This window comes from Solanum verrucosum, unplaced genomic scaffold (genome assembly GCF_900185275.1).
Source record: "Solanum verrucosum unplaced genomic scaffold, falcon-dt-bn FXZP01000295.1, whole genome shotgun sequence".
Taxonomy (NCBI): Eukaryota; Viridiplantae; Streptophyta; class Magnoliopsida; order Solanales; family Solanaceae; genus Solanum; species Solanum verrucosum.
In genome coordinates this window covers 130,367-156,592 of record NW_026019924.1, presented here as the reverse complement: position 1 = coordinate 156,592, position 26,226 = coordinate 130,367, and the positions used below count along the sequence as shown (strand labels likewise).

The following is a 26,226-nucleotide window of genomic DNA, read 5'->3' as shown; positions in this document are numbered from 1 at the left end:
TATCCGGAGATACCAATTGGACTCAACCTACACCACAAGCAACACATCGCACGAAAGGAGAGAAGAAATAGAATGCCTTCCTAGAATGCTTCATAGTTTCCTCAAGATTAGATGGGGACGTCAACACACCAATTCGCAGAAGTCTATTCCACATTTTCTCTTGTATTGGGAGATCGGTAACCTGGGCTCTGATACCAATTTGTCACGATCCAATCCACGGGGCCGTGCAGGCACCTACTCTAACACCTAGATAAGAGAACCCTTACTCCCTAAACGATTTCATTATAAAACAGAAAGTTTATGAAGTTTATGATATTAAGTTAAGACAAAACCAAGATTGAATTTCTAGAACAATTAACACCCCAGGGATCTAGTCTAAACAGGTATAAGAGCTACGAAAGATACGTCATGTAACCAAAATAATATCATGACACATCTCCCACCATAGGGAAGGATAGTAGAAGTTGTTGGAGATCGTCTTCGTCTTCTCTTATGAAACATCACTGACCCTGCAACCAGACTATGTCAAGAAGCATAGCAAGAGTAGTATAAATAAAAGCAACATTTACTGATAGACATCATCAGTCAACCCCGATACCAACCACCTAATATAAAGAAATCAACCAGAAGAAAACATGTTATAAGGAAAATACCCCAACCAACCTTCGCACCCACACTCTGGCCACCTTCTTTGTCTTAACCACAACTATGGAACAACACAGTGTTGGCCTTCTATTTGCATCGCTACCAACTCTGATTTAGATAAAGGCCTAACCTTTCTATCACACATAGAGGAGTTTCTGAAACACACATCGCTCCTAACCTGGCCAACCAACTTATTGCACGCCTACGATTCTCCACCACAACAATCCTGCCCTTGATCACATAGTATAATATAACAAGGCTCACTAACCACTCTGGAACGAACCCCATTCTCAAGGTAGATCCTATTCAGTCATCACAATTCTCACTACTCTGCCTCTTACTCTCTCACCTCCCCATACCTGGGATACCGAACACATTTAACATCCACAATATATAAACACAAATAATATTTTACAGTAATAAAATTGTGTTCAGTCAATATGAATTCTGAATGAAAAATTAAAAAAAAAAAAATTTACTATTATTAATATATCATGTTAGATTTGGGACACTTGTTTGTGCATGTATCATCCCTTCTTCTTCTGAATTTATCTAAATCGGAACTTACTAGCTAGGAAATATTATATACTACACCGATACAATGTACTCATGATATTATAATTCTTTTGTATTTATTAAGAAAAGATTTTATTATTTTATACATAGAAATTTTGGGAATAAATGAATAATTTGTCAGAGAATCAAAAACTTTAGTCTTATGAATTAAACTTAGTAGATATGCAACGTGAAAGCCACTTAAAATATTGTGGATATTAACTTGTGAAAGATACTTGAACTATACTTTTTAAGAATCAAGTTATGAAAGGAAGGAATCTGGACAGCTGATAAGAGTCCCTATAATCATACTTGTATTTCTCAAGATTTGATTAGGAAAGAAAGATCAAATCAACGTAAATCAAAGGCACGGCTAACGGTCATAATCAGGAAAAGGAAAGAAGATCTCATCCACTCAAGATGCCTCACATATCAAGGAATTCGGAAAGGAAGGCAAGGCATAACAAGGAAGGGAGAATATCATGAACTTATCTGATAAGGACATGATCTTAATCAAGGAATCCCTACATATCCTTGATTGAATGAAATACCCTTGGGTTTTCCTTAAAAGAGCAAAAGATCTTCTCTATTTAAACCAGCCTTAGAACTAGAAGAAGTCTGCGCACTTCTCTTGAACATCTAAAACTGTCTTTCTTTCAGCTTTCACAAAACAGTTTTTTACCTCTATATTAAATCGTAAAGAAAAGAGAAAGGAGAGATAGTCTTACGTTATATATGTAGAGGTTATGTCAGCAGATTGCAAGATAGCAAGTGTTTAGGTTATTCAACATCACTGTAAACCACCCCTTTCAAAGCTCTTAAGGAAACTCTTGAAACTCAAGGGAACTTGAAGTAGGCACCACATTGGTGTTCCGAACCAGTATAAAATTATCTGAGTCATTTACATTTTGCCTTTTATTCTTGCATTTTATATTATTACTAATCTGCAGGTGAGTCAACTATCCTTTATAGGAAGTCGACTAAGGAGTTTTTAAATCACCCACTCTTAACTTTCATTATGTATTATATATTATATAGGTTTTGAATCTTTTAATTTTAGTATATATATATATAGTTAAGAAACCAAAAAAAACCAACTTATGTATAAGATATGAACTAAAGTTACGGGTGGAGATATAGGAGATTCAAAACATGAAATATGATAAACATATTAACACTTTGTTTGGATGGTTGTTACGTATTGTTATCGTTTAATTTATATTGTGTTATATTATATTGTATTATTTTAATATTTGAGAGATTGTATTAATCTCCATCGTTACATAATGTCACACATGATCAAATTAATAATCATAATGACCGTCCTCAATCATTTTTTGTTTTTGTTTTTGTGTGTGGCTAATTTCATATATTATTTTTCTTCATAAAAATCAATTCATAAAATATATGACCTAGAAAATACGATATGAAGCAATTAAAAAATAAAATAAAATATAATAATATGAATTGGTCTGTGAAACAACGTTAGCCTCAAACAATACAACAAGTGTCACTAGAACTCTATACTTTGAAGATAGTTTCAGACAGAATTATTAAGTTATTCACCTAATCAAGATATGGTTTTAATTAAACAATTATTATTGTACAAAATTCTTTATTAATTATGTGTGTACTAGGACGGCTAAAGAAAATAAGATAGGCATGTGCTAAGCAACATATGAATTGCACGTGTTGAGACTATTGTACATTATTTGCTTTATTAATAAGTAAATAATAAATGATCAACGAGTTACCGTGGGATGATTAAGATCCTTCTATTCTTATACAAAAGTCTGCAATTCGAGTCTTCTGGAGAATGAAAAACATCATCCTCAGAAATAAATTTTGCAACGTTCAAACTCAAGTTTTGATACTGTCTGACATCATATGAGAGACATGAGAAATAATGAAAAGGACTTGCGGAATTTGAAGGAGGAAACTTCTAAGTAAGTTAAATAGGCAATCATAAAATTGCATATTTGGCTCTTCAAATGAGTTGATTTTTAATTGTTCTTACTCATCAAATGAACTTATTTCTAGCAGTGTTGAGATTTATGTAGTTTTGATGATTGATAAAGAAAGATAAAACACGTCAGTTAACATGGTCCAAAGGTACACTGACACAAGCAGTTGAATTCGGGGAAGCTTTCAAAATAAACAATTACAAGAGTGTAGAAATAAAGAATTGGATAATGTTAATTTTGTGATAAAATGCAAGGAATCAAACTAGTGATGAATTGAAGAAAAAGAATCAATGAGTTTGATTTGAAGAAGGAGTCTAAAGAGATAAGGAGTTTTACTTGAAGAAGGAGCCTTGCTTGAAGTAGAACTCTTCAAGTTACTGTTGAATTGAAGAGTTGTAGTTCTACTACAATACAAAAAGAATCAATGAATGTGATTTGAAGAAGGAATTTAAAGAAGCAAGGAGTTTGAATTGAAGGAGTCTTACTTGAAGTAGAATTCTAAGTCAAGAGAGTTCAAGTCAATGAGGAGTTTGAAGTGAAGAATAATTCTATGAAGAATTGTGCTTAAATTGTAACACCCCGTATCCTAGATAGACCAAAATGCAGATTATGAGAAGTTGCAGGTGCAACCCACGGTTGCCATCCACTAATCGTATGTCAGACCACAGCCTGTGCTGGTGGTCCGTGGTTCACCACTGCAACCCCTCCCCAAACCCAGCTCAGAAAATCGGCTAAGTCTTGACCCACGGTCCGTAGGTCAGACCACGGTCCGTGGTCTGTGTCCGTGGATCGAGGCCCCATTTACCCAACCTCTGATGTAAACGATGGTCGACCAGCACGAACCGTCATTCGATCCTAGGCATGTAGGTCTCGTCCGTCGATCACTCTGACAGCAGTTAAGTCAAGGGTCTTTTGGTCTTTTCCTTTTTCATTGGACCCCTAAGCTACATTGTTTAGACCCTAAATCATGAGGTTTTAGTTAGTTTAAGCCTAGAAACATAACTAGAACTTACCTAAGTCAAATCATTCACCAAAACTTAGAGAAATTAGAACGTAAGAGGAGAAAGAAGTCAAGAACCCTAGTTCAAGAACACGACAAGGTTCCATCAGTTCCAGCTTCAAAATCGAAAGATTTCTCCCTGGAATTCATCACCAAGTATGTGGGATTTCACTAGTGGGTTCCTTTCGCCCATTAGGTCCCTAGAATTCAGTCAGATTATTGATTCCATGATTATGAACAGGCCTAGGGTTTCTAGAATTTCGATAGATCATCATGAATTAGTTATTTAAATGTTCCAAATCAGATTATCATGTTATTGCTCAGTTTATTTCATGAATTTCAGAACCTTAGATATGTATTTCTTTAGTTCTTGAATTACACATGTTAGGTCAGATATTTCAGTTATTCAGTTATACATGCCTCAGTTATTAATGCATCAATATCAGTTTAATTGTTGCATACTCAGTTTGCATGTTCAATTCGAGCTATCCAGTAACTTACATAAATTCAGTCATAATGTGTTAATCACTTAATTCATTGGGAGTAGCATAATATCGAGTTGGACTAGGTTTCAGCGTACCCAAATAGTCTCAGAACTACTAGTCACGTAGGTTGTAAGTCCCCTATGTGGGCATCATTTCAATGATCACGCCAGCATACCTCTATACCTCTGGTAGGGTATATTGGGTCCTCTCGATGAGGCGTATACATCGGACTCCACATATAGCTCATGTGGTTTTATTATCAGTTATTAGTAGCTCCCACAATTCAGGCAGATCCTATTGCATTGACCATTTTATCAGTATATCCAGTATTCAGTTTCAGCATGTTATAAATTGGTCACTGCATTCAGTTATCTCAACATTCAGTATCTATATCATGTTCAGATTATGTCGTTGCTTATTTGCTTTGTTCAGTTATATGTTATTTCAGTTGTATTATATCCTGCATGCTCAGTACCCTTCAAGTATTGATGCATACTCTGCGCTATATCTTCTCGTGATGTAGGTTCAGGTTCTCAGCATCCAGATCACGCTTAGATCGGTTCCCCATCTCCAGCTCAGCAGAATCAATGGTGAGTCCTCATTCTCCGAGGACAATAGTCATGAGTTTCTTTTCAGTATTTTTAGTCCTTAGTTTCAGTTTTTCTAGACTTAGCTGGGGCCTGTCCCAGCATTTCTAGTCAGTTAGAGACTATTTTCAAACATAGTTAGATTTAGCTTAGTATTGAGTTAATACCATCTTTGTATTAAACTAATCAGTTATAGTATATGGGTATTCCCCATCTTTTTATTTTTATTTATGATTTAGCTTCCGCATCAATTTATTATCTTTAGTATGCTCATGATCAAGCCAGCAGGTTAAGGTTGGGATACTTGTGGTCCTAGTTCCTGTGTATGCGTCTCGGGGGTAGTCTCGAGGCGTGACATAAATAGAGGTGAAGTCATCCAGAATACTCGTGCACTTATAGAGCTAAAAGAGCAATTGAAAAATTAACTTCGCAAGAGCTACCAGCAGACTGAAGGAACACAATGAAGAACCTGGTCCTATTACAGAGTTTATGGATTAGGACATTTTCATTGAGTTGTAGTATTGATGTATCTTTAGTTGAGTGTGTTATAAACTGAATTATGAGTTTTTCTTCAAGTTGGGATAACTTGAAGACTTGGGAATACATACCTTGGGAGGTTTGTGTTGAAGTTCGGGAATTATAGTTCGTAATTCCTTAGGTTACATAGGCTTGTAATCTATTTTGTGTTGAGGCTCAGCCATTTAGTGAAGTTGGAGTTAAATCATGTTGTGTTACAGGTCGTGGTTTTTTACCTCTTTTTGAGTTGGGTGTTTTCCATGTCAAATACAATGTTTTTACTTACTGTTCTTACTAATTTGTTGGAACATGTTAGGCAACTTGTTTCATACTTAGGTGAAAAATTAAAGTTAGTAAATTACTAGGTCGTGCAGACTATCAATTGGTATTAGAGCGGATTTTCTTATTAAAAGTTTAACTATTTAAGAAAAGATTAGGATGAATATTGCACCTCCACTCGGATACATTGAAAGACAAGATATCAAAGGCCTCTACTATTCAATGGCTAATATTACTCATGGTAGAAACCAGGGATGGAAGTTTTTATTGAGACTAAAGATTATGAACTTTGGAACATAGTTATTGATGGACCAATGTACCCAACAAAAAGGAATGCTGAAAAAAATGATGTTCAAAAAGAAAGAGTGAATATGAGGGGGTTGACCTCATGATTCTTGGAAAGAATGTCAAAGCTCAGTTTATTCTTATTTGTGGCCTTGGACCCGATGCGTACCACCGAATATCTAGTTGCACAACTGCAAAATAAATTTAGGATACTTTCATGAATGCACACGAAGAAATAGATAGCAAAACATGGTCCATCGACAATTTTTAAGCTAGTTGTCACAGCTATAAGAAGATAAAAAAATGATATGAAAGAATATGACATAACGGTTTCATAGGGATCAACATCAGAAGATACTAATAATAAAAAGGTAGATGAGGCTCCTCTCATGGATATTGGACGAGGAGGAGGAGGAAACTCTGAGATAAATATCATTGACCTAAAAGAAAAACTACATCTTTTTTTCTAAAAGAAAACTAATTAGCATGATGAGTATCTTAATTAATGATTTTCAAGAAATAAAATGTGAAAGAGCAAAACTATTTAATGATTTCACAGATCAAAAATTTGAGTGCATATGTCACGACCCAAAATGAGTTGTGAGGGCCACCCACACTTAACCTCCTAAGTGGGTGACCCAAGGAATCCAAATCCCAACATATATAAAAAAATTCAACTACAAATAACAACAATAATGTGAAAGCTCAAATCTTATTAAAGTAACCAATTAAATAAACCTATAAAGTCTATTACATATTATCCCCAAAACCTGAAAGTCATCACATCAAGGACATCTATTCTCAAAATACCAAGTCTAAGAGTATTAAAGACATCAAAATAAGTAAATAAGATGGGCTATGTCCGAAATTTAAAGACATCATGCCATGACCGAGAGAATCCATCACAAGCTAGAAGGAGTAGCTCACCCTGAAATCTGATGAGCTGGACACCAGCTAGAGCTGAGGGTGAGTCGAAGTCGATGGTATACTTGTTGCACTCCACAAAAGAAAATAAAGAAAACACAAGTAGGGGTTAGTACAAGGAACATGTACTGAGTAGGTATCATCGGCCAACCCAAAATAGAAAATAATATGTAATGAATAATAGTATAAAATCACTTAGCAGGTGGAAAGCAACAAACAACATGAACCAGTGACAACAACACTAAAGTAAGTACGTAATCAGTCAACAATATCAAGAACATACTTGAGGACTCATGTCTCCAAACCAACCAATTTTGGGAATTGAGTTCTTTGATATTGAGTACATTCCGTTGTTTATAGATGTTTTCCCTTAATGTTACCGTGCCGAAACGTGACACCTGATCCAATAATACCATGTCGAAACGTTACACCCGATCCAACAATATCATGTCGGAACGTGACACCCAATCCAATAATGTCGTTAATTTATTATTTGTTATCACCACTTTTCACTTCATTAACAATAGTTCATCAAGCCTTCTTTATTCATGGCATCACTTTGATAGAGAGGGTTCAAGATTATAAGTTCATGATCTCAGAATTTCAGACGAATCAGAAACCACACAATCAAGTACATAGAAAACTTCACAATATCACTTAATGCATATCAAACACTATTAAGAGTCTATCTATTAAATAGAATAAACCATAACCTACCTCCACCGAAGAAGCGAATTCAAGAAAACTACTTCTCTAATGCTTTTCATTTCCTCAATGCCTCCGAACCTTTTCAATCTATCAAGTATACGTAATTTGTAAGTTAACGAGTCTATTGACACTCATATTACTCTATGTATAGCCTAGACCCAAAAATCATCAAACACAATTCTATATTCAAGTTCCTAATCTTGAGGTCAATTAATACACCAGGTCTCCTATTTCTTATATTCAAGCCTAAGGTTAAGTCTTTATTTCTTTGAATAACATAACCTTAATGGTATTCAAATAATATACTACACTCAATATTTCATTACCTACCGTAATATATTAAACTTAATTTATAATATTACAACCATCAAAATAATAAGGACGGAATCCACATCATACAATGTGCCATGACTTTGTTGTACAGACTACAGATTAATGGTTGCCAACTTCATATCATACCTTACAACCACATATAGTACCTCCAATCTTTCCAATTGTTTCACTGCCCCTGACCACTCATTACCCATTAAGTTTCAAATTATTTATCAAAAAATTCAACCAACACTGCATACTTGTTCTTTCCAATGTCTCATCTAATTACAATAATATAATAATAATCATACATTATCGCCTAACATTCACTAAAACTAGACAAACAACATAATTGAATAGATAAGACAAATGGATAATTAATGCATTCCAAGGATTTCCACCCAATTAATATAAACCCATTACATATTACTTAAAGAAATCAAAGAGTTGAAGCATTACCTGGATGGCAGTCGCTTCTGGTTGACGCCGCAGGTAGTGCTTCTCTCGTTAATCTTTTTAATTATCAGTGCTGCGGAGTTGGTGACTGAGGAATTCATAGTGTGGTAGGTGGTAGTGTGAAATTCATATACTTATGAGGAATTATTTTTGGTAGGTGAGGAATACTTTTGGTAGGTGAGGAGTTCATGCTTTTATGTTTTTACAATATTAATTTTTACTAAAGCTTTTATTGTAATATTCTTTGGCTAAGTGTTTTAATCTTGATATCTATTTAATATTATTTATGATATATTCTAGGTATAACATATCTTGGGTTCTTAGGTACATGTATAAATTTTCTTCCATTAATTGTTCTAATAGTTTTATATCTTTCATAGATTATGTCCAATATTGTAAATATTCGTAGTTCATTTTAGTCTGAATTTATTTCTAAATCATATCATTCTATTCTTTCGTAGTCTAAATCATGTAGGTCTATTTCATACCATTATTGGTTTAATATATCTTCTGGTCCGTTATCATTAAATATTTTTTCCCATATTATTCTTTTTAATTCAATTATTTTTATACCTTTAAGTGTATATATAGGATTAAAGTTTCATAGTTTTTTATTATTTCATCATGTATGTATGTAGTCATGTTCGTTGTTTATGCAGGTTTTTTATTTTCAATTATTACTTCCTATCATATTCATAATTGATTAAATTCATATTAGATCATTATGAACTAGATTATTTGTTTATCATGTTCTCCTGTCACTACTAGCATCGTACTTTAGCGGATACTTCCTTCTTATCAGTGCCTCAACTTTGTTTACTCCCCTAAACGGTTTTCCTCGCCTACTGGTTTCAACATTAGGATGGCATAGTATAGAAGTTTTCTCCCTGTTTCCAGTATGTTAATAAACTAAAAATCATGATTCAAATAATTCTAATACATAATAACTAACATAAATTTATTCAATCATATATATGATATTCAGGAATATATGAAATTAGTTCTGCATATTTTTTGAGCAATATACCTTTGCCTCTTGCTTATCCATGGTATCTGAAGTTTGTTCCATTATCTATTAAATATGAATAGCTTAAGTATTAAATATTTGAGAGAGTATTTATTAAGAAAGGTCAGTTTATTTCAGTTTGTCCCTTATGTTATATATACCTTCCTTTATATAGAAAGGAATTAGTGCACGTACTATACTACACACTTAATCATCCTTCCCCACTACTTTTACACTTGTCTTCTTAATAATACACTCCACCTACTACACTTGCCCACTTTACACTTGTCTACTTCTTACACTTATCACTTTACACTTGTCTACTTACTATACTTTACAATAATTTACACAATTACTACACTTTACAATAATTTACCCAATAAGTCAAGAAACTTTGACTTTACTTTATCTTTCCACTATTTACTTTAGTACTTTTCATGACTATTTACTTTGCTTTTGGCCATATGTCTTCTTCCTTATCTCTTTATTACGACTTTTTGTACATTTTTCTTCATGTGTCTTTTTATTTTTGTCTTCTTTTTCTTATCTTCTTTTGTCTCTATCTCATTTAATCATTCCAGCTGGACATCGGGGATTACATTATCTTCTCCATTGCATTTTGAACATATGTGATCTGGATATTTGTGCCCAATTAACTTACAATATCTGGTTAATAACTCTGCTGAAATAAATCCTGTCTTTAGTGCTCGTGTTGTAGGCCATTCTTCTGGTTTAAGTAATGATAAAATCCATCTCTGGACTTCATCCATATCTGCTATTCTTAGCTCTCTTGAATTGGAATAAATCATTAACTGATCTCTATAATAATAACTCCATATAGCATTTCCGTTTAAATAATTGTTAGCTAACTGCTGGATGATAGTTTATATACCGATTATTCTCTTATTAGAATAAAAACTGGGTATCTCAATTTTTTGTATCTCTGATTGTTGTCCGATATCTTCTGCTATTATCATATCTTTTGTCAAACCTCTCTTTACAACTTGGATCGGAGGTTTTATTTCTTCATATAGTATCTCTGCTGGTGCTGTATAGAATTTTATATAAAATAAGTTTCCCTTAGTTACTCTTTTGTATGTGATAAATGCCTTATGTAATTCTGGCATTCCACTTATTTCTTATCCATCGTAGGTATATACTGTATTTAATATTTCATAATTGTAACATATTTTGACTAAATTTGCATTAGTTTTTGGTTGTGCAATCAATTTATTATAACCTTGTAATTTTTGGGTTAGGTAATCTTGGTTTGGTTCTTTGGTTATAGTGGATCTTGGGTTAAGGTTAAGGTAAGTTTGGATTTTATATATATTCTCTATATAGGTACGTGTGATATGGTTATATGTTTTTTTGTCATGATGTAGGCTATCTACATATGTAGAGGTTTGTGGTTCCGTGATCAAAATGTTTTTTGATATTTTTGGGGTAAATGGTTTTTCAAATAACTTGTTCAAATTTATATTCTTGTGCTGTCTTTCACTAACTTGTCTGCTTGTACCTGCAGTTGTAATTGAACAAATGTTATGGTGTTTAGGGAGTTTCCCAACGTCTACTTCTATCTCTGGAATTTTTTCGTCTTCCGATCAACGTAGCTCCGCATTTTTATAGTCATGTTGCTGACTTGTACTAGCTTTAGACTTTAGTTTTTGTATCTCATTTTCCATACTATCCACTTTGGTACAAAGTGTAGTAATGGCTTTGAGTATATCTTTAATTATATTTTCTTTCTCAGTCTGAGTAGCTTTGTTTTGATAAGTAATCTGCAATAACATTCTTATCAGTTTTTATTACTTCAATAGTGAATGTAAAATTTAATATATTTAATACCAATCTCCTTATTTCTTTTGTCGTCACTGAATCTTGTATTTTTCTTGTTAGCCACCATTTTACTTGTGTGTTATCTGTCCTTATAATAAATTTGTTATATACGATATATGGGTCAAATGATAATAAACGTTTATATACTGAATATAATTCTTTCCTGTTTATTTCTCATTTTATTTATGGATTAGTAAATGTTCCTGAATAATATCTACAATGATGTTCTATTTTTTCTCCATCATACTCGTATTTTAAGATTCCTCCATAACTTTTTTCACTGGCTTCTGATTCTACTATATAGGTGAATTTTTTGTTTTCATCCGAAAAATATAGTTTAGTTAGGTTCTTACATAATAATTTTATTTTTTATATTTGTGTTTGGTCTTTCTTATCAAACTGGTATTATACATCTTTCTTTAATTTTTGTTGTAATGGTTTTAAATTCTCTGCTAATTTTGGTATGTATTCTCTTACTTGGTTTACTAGTCCTAGAAATGATTGTAATTTCTTTTTCGTATCTAGTTGTTCATTTGAGTTAATTATTTTTTGTACTATATGCGTTTGCATTTTTATTCATTTTTATCTATTTGTATTCCTAGGAATTCTATTTAGCTTTTCATTATGTCTGCTTTCTTTTTACTTAGGCTTATGCCTGAATATTCTATAATATATATGAATTTTTATAATAATCTTATGTGTTCATCTTGGGTTTTAGAATATAGTAATATATCATCAATATATACTACACAATTTTCTAGTTGTTTAAAGTAGTTATCCATAAAGTGTTGATATCTACCTAGGACATTTTTATATCCAAATGGTAATACATTCCATTCATAAAATCCTTGTGGTACTGTAAATGTTGTAAGTTTTTTAGATTCTTCTTCTAATTTTAAGTGGTAAAATCCTGATTTGCAGTCAAATTTACTAAAATAATTATATCATTGTATTTGTCTTATTTTTAATATTTTATTTGGTATTGGGTAATTATAAGTTTTAGTTTTTGCATTTAAATTTCTATAACCAATAACCATTCTACTTTTTCCTCTTTTTTGTTCACTATGTTTATTTACTATAAATGTTGGGCTTGTATGCTTGCTATTGCTTTCTTGTATGTACCCTTTTTCTAGTAATTCACTTATATGTATCTTAAATTCTATTAAATCATTAAAATTATATTTTAATGGTTTTTGGGTTATTATACTATTATTATCAATTAGCTCAATTTTTATTTTTGTTTTATGTTTTTCCCATCCTTGTAAAGGATCTTCACTATATAATAATTCTAACTTATCTTGGATTATTTTTACTTTATCTATAGAGAATATAAAGTTCGTTTATTCAAAGTCTGCCCATTTTATTACATATACATTCCTTTATATAGAAAGAAATTAGTGCACGTACTATACTACACACTTAATTCTCCTCCCCCACTACTTTTACACTTGTCTTCTTAATAATACACTCCACCTACTATCCCTCTATTATTATCTTTGCAAGTATATATATTTTCATATTTTTATCATACTAAAGTCCTTTTTATTATTACTCTTTTATTTTCGTAATTTATTATTAAATGTTTGTCTTCTAGATTATATGGTTTTACTTGTTCTAGCCATTTTATTCCTAAAGTGATATTTTCATCTCCTTGATATATTTTAAATTTTATTACTATTGGTACTTCTCCAATGATTATTTCCTTTTCTGTAGTTTCTTCGGTATACATTAATGCTTTTGGTAGTTCGGGGCATAATTGTTCAGTAGTTATTATTTCATCTTCCGTCACTAATTCTCTTGTAATATAGTTTTCTTCTAGTCCTGTATTTATTAATATTAAATATTTTCGTTGTTCCATTATTCCCGTTAGGTAGTAAGGATGTGGTTTTATTTCTTCTTCCATTGGATTTTGTGGGGTTTTATCTATTCTTCTTGAGGTACTCATTTTTTATGATATTTGGGGTATCTCATTATTTATTCTTTTTGATGTACTTAGTCTTTTACTATTTCCAAATCTTCTTCTATATCAATTTCATTATAACTATAATCATTATTATCTATGACTGTAACTATCCTTTCAAAAGGATTTTCTATTTTTATTTTATTTATTTTGTTTTTTGCTGTTATTTTATGTTTTGTTGTTAAAACATATAAGTTTTTACATCTAGCTGTAAATATTTTACTTCCCGGGGCTAGTTCTATCCCTGACATTTTCCAATATAATACTAATGATTTATCTATATTCCTGTCATTTATTGCTACTGAGTAGTTAGCACTTATTATGAATTTAAATTTTTGGTATATAAGGTTACCTTTTACTGCACTTATTATACTTTATTTTATGGGTTGTATAATTCTATCTTCTGCTAAGTATATTTCTATGGGTGTATCTATTCCTTCTCTAAAACACGATTTTATTAGTATTTCTGTTCCTCCTAAATGTATATATTTAATTGGATTTTTAGCCTTAATATCTTGTATTTCTCTATTTATTATTCGTTTGTTTATTATTGGTATTTTAGCCTTTCCTTTGGTGTATTTGCAATCTATGATATGTTCTCTTTGACTTACGACATAATATTCTTCTTTTTGTCGTTTAAACCAATTTCTCATTGTTGGTATTTCGAATATTTTTTCTACGCTTCGGTCTAATTCTTTTCCTTTTATTTGTTCAAATATGTTATTATCAAATATTATTTTTTGTTCTGCCGTTTCTTCATCTTGATATTTTTCTTTAGTTATTATTTGTATATTTGTTTCAGTAATTGATATAGTATTCATTATCTGATTCTATTACTGAATTATTTTCCATTTCGTTTGTTTCGTTTTCTGATAATTCATATATACTATCTTCACTTTCTAATTCATAATCTACGTACTCTATCTGCGTATATTTTTCATCGTCTATTATTATTTTTGATATTTGGTTTTTCTTTGGATTCTTAGGTAATTTACAATATCTAGATGTATGTCCTAATTTTTCACAATTATAACAAGTACATTCCGTTAGTTTTCTTTTTGGTCTATATGGTCTTTTGGTTTTGTAGTTTTTTACATAGTATCTTCTTCTTGGTTTTTTATATTTATATTTTGATCTATATTTTTTGTTATATCTCTTTTTATAGTATTTGTCCGTACAACCAAATTGGGGTGCCGTTTTATTTTTGCAACATGCTAAGTTTTTTACTAGTATTTTTTCCATTTTTATTTCTTCTTTATGTCTTTCACATAGTTCTATAAACCATCGTTGTAAGAATTTTATTCTAGCTCCTAAGGTATCTGTTAATCCTGCTTCATTCCAGCTTTTTATTACTTTTGAATTAAAAGGTTCTGGTAATTTTGTAAAATATAATTTTCTTATTTCTTTACTTTCGTATATGCTATATGTTCCTTTATAATAGTATTCTCTAAATGCACATGTATATTCATCTACATAACACATGTTACATATTGCTAATTTTGTCATTAGATTTTGGTTTATGATTTTTTCTTTATTTTATTCTTCTATTTCTGTTGTCATACTACTAAATTCGTTTCTTATAGCTATTTCATATTTATATAATATTTCCATAGTTGTAGTAGCTATTTCACCATCAAAATTTTTATTACTTCTTAGAGTTTGTAAACTTTCATCTGATAAAATTTGTAGCCATAATTTTACTGTTCCTATAAGTGTTCTTTCTATATATCCTGGTGTTTCTGTCATTACTATTTTGTTATCTATTAATTGTTTTGATATATATCACATCCATAATTGGATTGTTTTATTTATATCTGCTACACAGTCTAAATCTAAAAAATTATGTTGTTCAGTTATTGATTTAGGCGTCCATTTCTTATTTAATCTTTTATCCCATATAGTTTTTTCTCTATCATATTGTCCATAGTTTTCATTATAATATTTTGGATTTAAATTTTTTGGGTTTTTTACTCCTGATGTGTTAGGTTTTTCATCCATGTCAACGTCTCCTGTATTTACTTCTAAATTCTTTGTATTATCTATATTTGCTAAAAGTTCCGTATATGTTTCGCTTGTTTCTGAATGTTGTCCATCTAGTTCATCATCGTTTATTTCATCAATTCTTATTTCAGGTAGATTATCTTGGTTATTTTCTTCTTTTTCTTCTAGTTCTTCTTCTAATTGCAATTTTTCTTTAAATTTATTTATCTCATTTGCTAATTTCGTTTCTTGTTCTTTTTCTTTTTGTTTCATTTCATACATCTCTTTTAACATTGCCAGCTCTTTTTCTAGTTCTATTATTTTAGTATTTTTTACTTCTTCTAATTGTTGTACTTCTTTTTTTGCTTGTTGTTTTATTTTTTCAATTTTCGTTTTTCTATCTATTTCTTCATTTTCTTTTGTTATTCTTATCATAGCGGTTAAACTATCTTCTAGTTTTACTATTTCTTTCTCTAACATTAAACTTATATTGTCACCTATTTTTTTGTATCTTCTTCCTAGATTAGAAAATATTATCTTTATTTTTAATCCGTCATAGTTTTCATATGTTTTTTCGTCTATGGCATATTCTTCCTTATTCATTTATAGATTGTGTTGAAGTTTATATTCTGAACTTTCTATCTGTATCTGTAGATATAAAATAGTTTTCCTTTGTGCTACTATAGATTTTTTACAAGTTCCTACGAATATATTATTGTTAAGTCTATTTTGTCTATGTGTTAATTCTTGTCTTTTTGCTATAATTATTTCAGTAAGTTTTTGTCTATATTCGTTATTCTCGTTATTCATTGTATTTTTAAATATTGAATATATTTATATTCTATTTTAGATATATTATCTATCAATTGATCTAAATTTTCGTTATAAGTTTTTGTGATATTGAGTTGTTTATAATCCAGATATAATTTGTTTAATTTTCTTCTTATTTTTCTTAACTTTCTACTAGTATGTTTATTCTTATATTTATTTTCATCCATAGCTCTGATACATAAAACTTACTAATTTTAATGTTACCTTTTTTAACCACCAACTAAATTCATTATTAAAACTATCCGCACTAATTACATATTGTAGTTACGAATAGTCCAAAATACCCATTTAGAATCTATTGGAAAGTATTTTATGAAATAAAAAGCTCTAGTACTCAAAACGACAAAAAGGGTTGTTACATTAGATACCAATTTACCCATCAATCGTCCTCAAATGATCAAAAGAAGGTGAGGGTAAGAAAGGGTACCTGAATCGACAAAAAAGGTGTGGATATCTTTCATGCATATCAACCTCACTCTCCCAAGTGGACTCTTTAACTAGGGGATTCTTCCACTGAGCCTCGATAGATGCAATCTCTTTCGACCTCAACTTGCGGACTTTCCTATCTAAAATAGCTACATGCTCTTCCTCATAAGACAGATTCTCATCAAGCAGGACTGAATCCCAACAAATTATATAGTTTCCATCACCATGGTAGTTTTTCAGCATGGACACATGAAATACCGGGACAACCCTGGAGGCAAGGCCAATTCATAGGCCACCTTCCCCACACGCTTAAGAACTTCAAATGGCCAAATATACCTCGGACTAAGCTTACCTCGCTTACCAAACCGCATCACACCCTTCATGTGTGAAACCTTCAGCAAGACTTTCTCACCCTCTATAAACTCTAAGTCCCTGACCTTTCGATTTGCATACTCTTTCTGCCTGTTATGAGCTTGTATGAATTTTACATTCTCTAATGATTCTCTCAAAAATTCGGTACCCCAAGGTCTCACCTCGATTGCATCAAACCAATCAATGGGAGACCTACATCTCCTCCCATATAATGCCTCAAATGGGACCATATCAATACTCGAGTGATAACTGATGTTGTATGTAAACTCAACTAACAAAAAAACTATTCCCAATGAACACCAAAATCTATCACACATGCACGAAGCATATCCTCTAGCACTTGAATTGTTCGCTCAGATTGACCATCGATCTGAGGATGAAATATGGTACTAAGATCCAATCTAGTACCTAATTCAGCATGCAAGGTCCTCCAAAAGTTAGAAGTAAATTGTGTACCTCTATCTGATATGATGGAAATTGAAACTCCATGCAATTGAACAATTTCACGGATATAGAGTTTGGCTAACTTCTCTGCATTGTAAGTCATGTTGACCGGAATAAAGTGAGGAGACTTAGTTAACCTGTCAACAATTACCCATATATAATCTAGCTTACCCAATGTCTTTGGAAGACCAACCACAAAATCCATTGCAATTCTTTCCCACTTCAATTCAGGAATGGGCATTCTCTGAAGTGTCCCTCCAGGCCTCTAATGTTCATATTTTACCTGTTGATAATTCGGACATTGGAAACCAAAATTAACAATGTCACACTTCATTCTACTCCACCAATAATGTTGTCTCACATCACAATACATCTTGGTTGCACCAGGATGTATAGAATACCTCAAATTATGAGCCTCTGCAAGGATAGTATGGGCCAAATCATCAACACGGGGCAAACATACCTGCTCCTTAATTCTCAAGATGCCTTCCTCATCAATCAGAACCTCTTTAGCCTCTCATCGCAATACCATATCTTGAATTCGGCTCAGCTTCTCATCATCAAACTGCTTTCCCTTAATCTTGTCAAGAAAAGAATATCTTGCCTCCACACATGACAAGAATCCTCCTTTCTCAAGTACTTCCAGCCTCATAAAGTCATTAGCCAGAGTTTGAACCTCTCTAGCCAATAGGCGTCTAGAAACCTGTAAGTGGGCTAAACTACCCATGCTCCCTTCTTTTCTACTTAGGGCATCTACCACAACATTAACTTTCACCAGGTGGTATAAAATAGAAATATCATAGTCTTTTAGTAACTTCATCCACCTCCTCTGCCTCAAATTCAAATCTTTCTGAGTGAACACATATTGTAAACTGCGGTGATCTGTATACACTTCACACTTGATCCCATGTAGATAATGTCTCCACTATTTCAATGCAAACACAACTGCAGCCAACTCCAAATCATGGGTCGGATAGTTATGTTCATGCACTTTCAATTGCCTTGAAGCATAGGCAATTACATTCCTCTCATGCATTAGCACTGCACCAAAACCAAAATAAGATGCATCACAATAAACAATGAAATTCTTACCTTCCACAGGAAAAGCAAGAATCGTCGCAGTAGTCAACAAGGTCTTGAGTTTCAGAAAACTCTTTTCACACTCATCCGACCATATAAAGGGAACATTCTACTTGGTCAAGTTAGTCAGTTGGGAAGCAATGGAAGAAAATCCCTTGATGAATCGGCGGTAGTAGCTAGCTAGACCAACGAAGCTCCTTACCTCTGAAACATTAATAGGCCTTACCCAACTCTTCACTCCTTCAATCTTAGTGAGATCCACCATCACTCTATCCTTAGAAACCACGTGCCCCAAGAAGGACACTCAATCGAGCCAAAACTCACACTTTGATAATTTGTCATAAATCCTTTTCTCCCTTAACAACCCCAATACAATTCTCAAATTCTCCTCATGTTCCTTCCTGCTCTTTGATTATATCAGTATATCATCAATAAATACGATAAAGAAGAGGTCCAAATATGGCTTAAAAATTCCGTTCATCAGGCTCATGAAAGCAGCAAGGGCATTCGTAAGCCCAAAAAACATTACTAAGAATTCATAATGCCTATACCTGGTTCGAAAAGCAGTATTTGGCACGTTTGTTGCCCGCATTTTCAATTGATAATAACGGGACCTCAAATCAATTTTCGAGAAGACACAAGCACCATGTAATTGGTCGAACAAGTCATCAATGCAAGGAATGGGATACTTATTCTTTACCTTATTCAACTGCATGTAGTCTATGCACATTCGAAAACTACCATCATTCTTCTTCATAAATAAAACTGGAGCAGCCCAAGGAAATGCACTCGGTCTAATAAAACCTTTACCTAACAACTCCTGAAGTTGGGCCTTTAACTCTCTTAACTCAATTGGGGCCATTCTATAAGGTGGAATGGAAATGGGGCGAGTCCCCGACTCCAGGTCAATACAAAAATCAATGTCTCTATCTGGTGGCATACTGGGCAGGTCTGCAGGAAATACATCCACAAACTCACAGACTATCAAAACAGACTCGATCAAAGGCACTTTGGAAGTATCATCCCTGATATGTGCCAAGATAGCTAAAGTCACCCTCCCACACTAGTGGATCAATCCCAGGCTTGGCCAAGGTCACAGTCTTAGCATTACAATCTAAGATAGCAAAATTTGGAGAAAGCCAAGTCATACCCAAAATTACATCAAAATCAACCATCTCTAGAATAATCAGATATACATAAGTATTGCTCCCCATAAAAGCCACAAGGCAAGACCTATACACCTTCTCAACTATCACAGATAGAGACACAAATAGTCATGTCAAACAAATCACAATGCAAATCAAAACCAGTAGCAAACAAGGAAGATACATAAGAAAATGTGGATCCAGGATCAAACAATACATATGCCATGCGATCACATACCAGAAGAGTAGCTGTGATAAGAGCATCAGATGTCTCTACCTCTGACCTCGCGGGGAAAGCATAACAATGGGCCCTATCACCTGTTTGTCCATTGCCCCTGTCGGGCTGCGCTCTAGTAGTTCCAACTTTCCCGCCACCCTGGCTAAACTGGTGACCACCATTACCTTGGCCACCACGTCCTCCAAAATGACAGCTTCTACCATGACCACCTCTACCTCTAGCTTCTGGGGATTTGTAACTCTGATCCTACTGAGCCTGACTCTGCTTTGGACAATATTTCATGATATGTCCGGCCTCTCCACATCCATAACAAGTCCTGGAGTCGAGTGTCGGTCTCTGTGAAGATGAAGAAGACTGGAGATAACCCCCAAACTCAGAAAAAGGATGACTAATCTACGACGGACCCTCAGCTGAAGCCTGCAATTAAGACTAAATAGGAAAGGGTTGATATCTCCCTAAACTATGCCCTCTAGAGTACGAACTACTAAACTCACCTCCCTTACGAAACTTCTTAAACTTTGACACCTTGGTGAAGTCATCCGGCTTCACCTTCTCTACCTCTATAACAAAATCAACCACTTCCTGAAAAGATTTTGCAGAAGCAGCTACCTGTAAAGTTGGAATCTGCAAAGCTGACCTCAATCCCTTTACAAAGCGGCGAATCTGCTCTTGTGGACTGAAGCAAAGCTGAGTGGCATACTTGGATAATGCACGAAATTTGGCCTCATAAGCTGCAACAAACATCCTTCCTTGCTCTATGTTTAGGAACTCATCTCTCCTCATGTCCTTCAAAGTCCGGGGTATATACTTCTCCATGAAAAAGCTAGAAAATGATGCCTAAGTCATAGGTGGTGCCTTTGCTGGTCGACACTCAACATGAGACCTCCACCACTTATTGGCATCCCCTTGAAACTGGTAGGTAACAAACTCATCACTGAATCACTCCACTATGTTCATCTTATGTAACAGCTCATGACAATCAACCAGGAAATCATAAGCATCTTCAGATTCAGTACCCTTGAAGACTGGAGGTTTTAACTTTAAGAACTTAATAAAGAGGTCATGTTGGTCACTAGTCATTATAGGCCATGTAGTAAATCGGGGAAACGTATTTGTTTCCAAGGACGCATCCATGCAGGGAGCCACAATAGCTGCATGTTGTATTCCTTGAACCTGAGGTGCGGGTGCAGAAAACATTGGTGGTGCCTGGCCTTGATAAGATAATCCGCTAAGATAATTAAGAACCTGATTAATCATTTCTTGAGTAGGTTGGGGTGGTGCTTCCTTCTCCTGAATTTGCTCATCTTCCCCCTCATCACCCTCTCTTGCTACCTCGTCAGCCGGTGGAGGGATCACTGCTCTATCCCTAGTTGGACAAGGTGATTGTTCTCTGCCTCTGGTGGTCCTTCTTCTGCGACCTCTACCATGGCCTCTAACCACTACTCCCCATTGAGGTACTGCCCCAATGGTTGGCTCAGGGGCACCTCATCATGTCGGTGTTGGTGTTGCCACAACTATTGCTCTAGTTCTGAGCATCTGCAAAATAGAGTGACGAAGGTCAGATACCAATTTGTATCACCTAGTTACCAATTGGATTCAAGTAATAGCATGAAGGAAATAAAAATATGGGGTTTTCCTAAAGTTCTATAGCCTCTCGAAGAGAAGTAAAGGCGTCCCCGTACAATTCCACAAGACTCTACGAGATATGTCCTTGTGTGATGAGATCACCGAACCTAAGGCTCTAATACCAAGTTTGTCACGACCCAAAACGAGTCGTGAGTGGCACCCACACTTAACCTCCTAAGTGGGCGAACCAAGGAATCCAAACCCCAACATATATCAATAATTCAACTACGAATAACAACAATAATGCGGAAGCTCAAAACTTATTAAAGTAACCGATCAAATAAACCTCTAAAGTCTATTACATATTATCCCCAAAACCTGAAAGTCATCACATCAAAGACATCTATTCTCAAAATACCAAGTCTAAGAGTATTAAAGACATCAAATAAGTAAAAAAGATTGTCTATGTCCGAAATTTAACGACATTATGCCATGACTGAGAGAATCCATCACGAGCTAGAAGGAGTAGCTCACCCTGAAATTTGATAAGCTGGAGACTGGCAAGAGCTGAGGGTGAGTCGAAGTCGATGGTACACTTGCTGCACTCCACAAAAGAAAACGAAGAAAACACAAGTAAGGGTCAGTACAAGGAACATGTATCGAGTAGGCATCATCAGCCAACCCAAAATTGAAACTAATATGTAATGAATAATAGTATAAAATCAACTACGACACTTAGCACATGGTAAGAAATAAACAACATGAACCAGTGACAACAACACTAAAGTAAGTACGTAATCAGTCAACAATATCAAGAACATACTTGAGGACTCATTCCTCCAAACCAAGCGATTTTGGGAATTGAGTTCTTTGAGATTGAGTACATTACGTTGTTTATATATGTTTTTCTTTAATATTACTGTGCCGGAACGTGACACTCGATACAATAATACCATGTCGAAACGTGACACCCTATCTAATAATACCATGCCGAAACTTGACACCCAATCCAATAATGTCATTAATTTATCACTTTTTATCACCACTTTTCACTTCATTAACAATAGTTCATCAAGCCTTCTTTATTCAAGGCATCACTTCGATAGAGGGGGTTCAAGATTATAAGTTCACGGTCTCAAGATTTCAGACCAATCACAAACCACACAATCAAGTACATAGAGAACTTCACAGTATCACTCAATGTGTGTCAATCACTATTAAGAGTCTATCTATTAAATAGAATAAACCATAACCTACCTCTACCGAAGAAGGGAATTCAAGCAAACTACTTCTCCAATGATTTTCCTTTCCTCAATGCCTCCGAACCTTTCCAATCTATCAAGTATGCGTAATTTGTAAGTTAACGAGTCTATAGACACTCATATTACTTTATGTATAGCCTAGACCCAAAAATCATCAAACACTCCTAATCTTGAGGTCAATTAATACGCCAGGTCTCCTATTTCTTATATTCAAGCCTAAAGTTAAGTCTTTATTTCTTTGAATAACATAACCTTAATAGTATTCAAATAATATACTACACTCAATATTTAATTACCTACCGTAATATATTAAACTTAATTTATAATATTATAACCTTCAGAATAATAAGGACGGAATCCACATCATACAATGAGCCATGACTTTGTTGTACAGACTACAGATTAATGGTTGCCAGCTTCATATCATACCTTACAACAACATACAGTACCTCCAATCTTTCCAATTGTTTCACTGCCCCTGACCACTCATTACCCATTAAGTTTCAAATTATTTTCTTTCTCATTTATTTTATCCAAAAATTCAACTTACACTGCATACTCGTTCTTTCCAATGTCTCATCTAATTACAATAATATAATGATAATCATACATTATCGCCTAACATTCACTAAAATTAGACAAACAACATAATTGAATAGATAAGACAAAGGGATAATTAATGCATTCCAAGGATTTCCACCCAATTAATATAAACCCATTACATATTACTTAAAGAAATCAAAGAGTTGAAGCATTACCTGGATGGCAGTCGCTTCTGGTTGACGCCGCAGGTAGTGTTTCTCTCGTTAGTCTTTTTAAGTATCTAGGGTAACTAATTAAGAAATAATAAATATTAAAACTTACTAATTTTAATATTATCTTTTTTAACCATCAACTAAATTAATTATTAAAACTACTCCACTAATTCTATATTGTAGTTACGAATAGTCCAAAATACCCATTTAGAATCTATCGAAAAGTATTTTATAAAATAAAAAGCTCTAGTACTCAAAACGACCAAAAGGATCGTTACAGCGTGGATCTTAAAAACTTCAAAACTATAACTAAAGAAGAAAATTTTTCTCTAAAGAAACAGGGTGATAAACTTGAGTCATCAAACTTGAATTAGAAATCTGAAATTCTTAAGCTGTCCATTATTGAAAACAGTAAGATAAATGATACTGAGAACATATTAGAACATAATATGAAAGAATGCAAAATTGATTTTTTTTGCAAAAAAGATAAGGCAAAAAAAAACTAAATCTAGAAGTGTCTAGGATGAAAATGGACCTTGCAAGAGCTAATAGATGGACTAATTCCTCCGGAATTTGCAACAAATTAAGTGATAGGGTGCACAATGAGAAGGCTGGTATAGAATGCCATAAAGGAAATATTATCTCTAAAGATTTGTGCTATATTTGTGGTAAAATTGGTCATCCAACTACTGAATGTCCAGGTGCTAATGATTTTTGAAAAATAAATACTAAATTGGCAAATGGAAATAGAATTATACATGTTGACAGAAACAGGTCCACTAACATGTTGCCTAGATAGGCGAGAAGAAATTTGATTCACCCTTTTGATCATAAGAATGGACTCAAGCTTGTCTGGTTTTCTATGACTTACCCTTCAGCTATTTTACAGGTGAAGCTGAAAGGAAGCAAGTGATTTAATTCATAGATATTGATTGCTTAAGGGATATGAATGAAGACAAACAAAAGTTTATTTCGCTCACTTCACAAAAATGGGGAATATGTCATTTAAAAGAAAAAATTGGAATGTAGTGCATGTGTAAGGGGGAAGCAAGTGAGATTATCTTTTCAAAAAAGAGGGTGAGGATGAAAGTGAAACTGATGAGCGTGCATTGAAACATGTTGTACCACTTGATCCAACTGTTGAACAGACTAAGGTACATTAATAGGGGGAACAATGAATCTTGAAACTGATTCATCCACAAAAGTATGTGGTTGTTGGATCACGTTGTTCTTAATTTCTATGAATCAGACAACAATTGATGGATTCTGACACTAAGTAGGAAGCATTTTGAAAAGAATAGTTTAGACTTGGGGATGATTAAGATTGCATGAACTCCCCTCAATGATTGGATAGAATAATTGTTCTCCTTAATTTTATGACCTAAAATGTTATTCAATTCAGTCTTACACATTTAGTTGTGTATCCCAATTCCAGATCCTTGACTTGTTTTAACCTAATTTTGTACTAGATTGTGTAGAGAAATGGTGCAATCAAGCAATGACGATCATAAAATTGCTCTTATCATGTATGCTCTATATTGATAGAGGTTAATATTGTCTAAAGTGAAACAGTTGAGCATGCATGTTTTATGTATTAATTGTTCTAATACAAAATAAAATAATCGGCAAAACTAAAGAGTCTTATTCTTTCAAATTGTTCTCTCCCCCTTAGCTTTCTTGAATTTTTTTCTGCAAGTTTAAATCAGATATTCACCAAAATACATCTACTGATATTTCTGATGTTGTCCTCTTCAATTTGCTCTTAACTTAGTACATATATAATTGGGATAAGGCATAAATACCCCCCCCCCCACCCTCCCAGACTATAACCGAAATTTCAGGGACACGCCTAAACTTAACTAAGATTCAATCACCCAAATTTGTTGTGTTTGTACACACTCGTCTGCCATGTGTGTAAATATTATTTTTTAATTAAAAAATATTTTTTAAAATAAAAAAAATTCTTAATATTTTTTTTTGAAAAAAAATATTCTTATTTTTTTAACCTTGTATTTAAATTAAGTTAATACATATTTTTTTACCTTATATAGAAACGAGTTTTTTTTACTTACATTCATTGTTTTTCTCTTTTATTTTTCTATTGAGTTTATTTTCTTTGTCTTTCATTTTGATTTCAAATGTCTTGTATTTAAAATAAGTTAATTTTGAACGAATATCAAAATAAGTGAAGAAAATAAAATATAACATAAAAATATTAAAACATTAAAATTAAAGGACACTTTTAAATTGTTTTTTTAAAATACACATTATTTATTAAAATTAATTAAAAGTGAAAAGATAATAAATAAATTAAAATAAATATTTTACAAAGAAAGAAGTAAAAATAAATAAATATATATAAGTTTTATTATCAATAAATGTGTACTAACTAATTATAAAGTTACTAATCAAAAAATGACATATGTCCAATTTGTGCACTCATCACTTGCCTTCAAGAGAGTGTGCACACTCTCTATGACATGTCAGCATTTGTGGTGTATTTATTCCATTTTAAATTATTTTAGGGGGGTAATAGGACTTTAGTTAAGTTTAGGTGTGTCTTTGGGATTTCGGTCATAGTCTATGTAACACCCTAGAAAAATTTT

At 33.2% G+C, this 26,226-nt stretch overlaps 1 protein-coding gene across 1 annotated transcript; it reads right to left on the bottom strand.

Moving 5' to 3' along the window:
• Window positions 1–17,413: 17,413 nt before the first annotated feature.
• Window positions 17,414–20,820, bottom strand: LOC125827155 (uncharacterized). The gene is made up of 6 exons (XM_049506516.1): window positions 20,532–20,820; window positions 19,962–20,261; window positions 19,709–19,903; window positions 19,355–19,605; window positions 18,104–18,499; window positions 17,414–17,839 (listed from the first exon to the last, which is right to left on the bottom strand). The coding sequence occupies exons 1-6, from the start codon at window positions 20,818–20,820 to the stop codon at window positions 17,414–17,416; spliced, it is 1,857 nt and encodes a 618-aa protein (XP_049362473.1).
• Window positions 20,821–26,226: the final 5,406 nt, after the last annotated feature.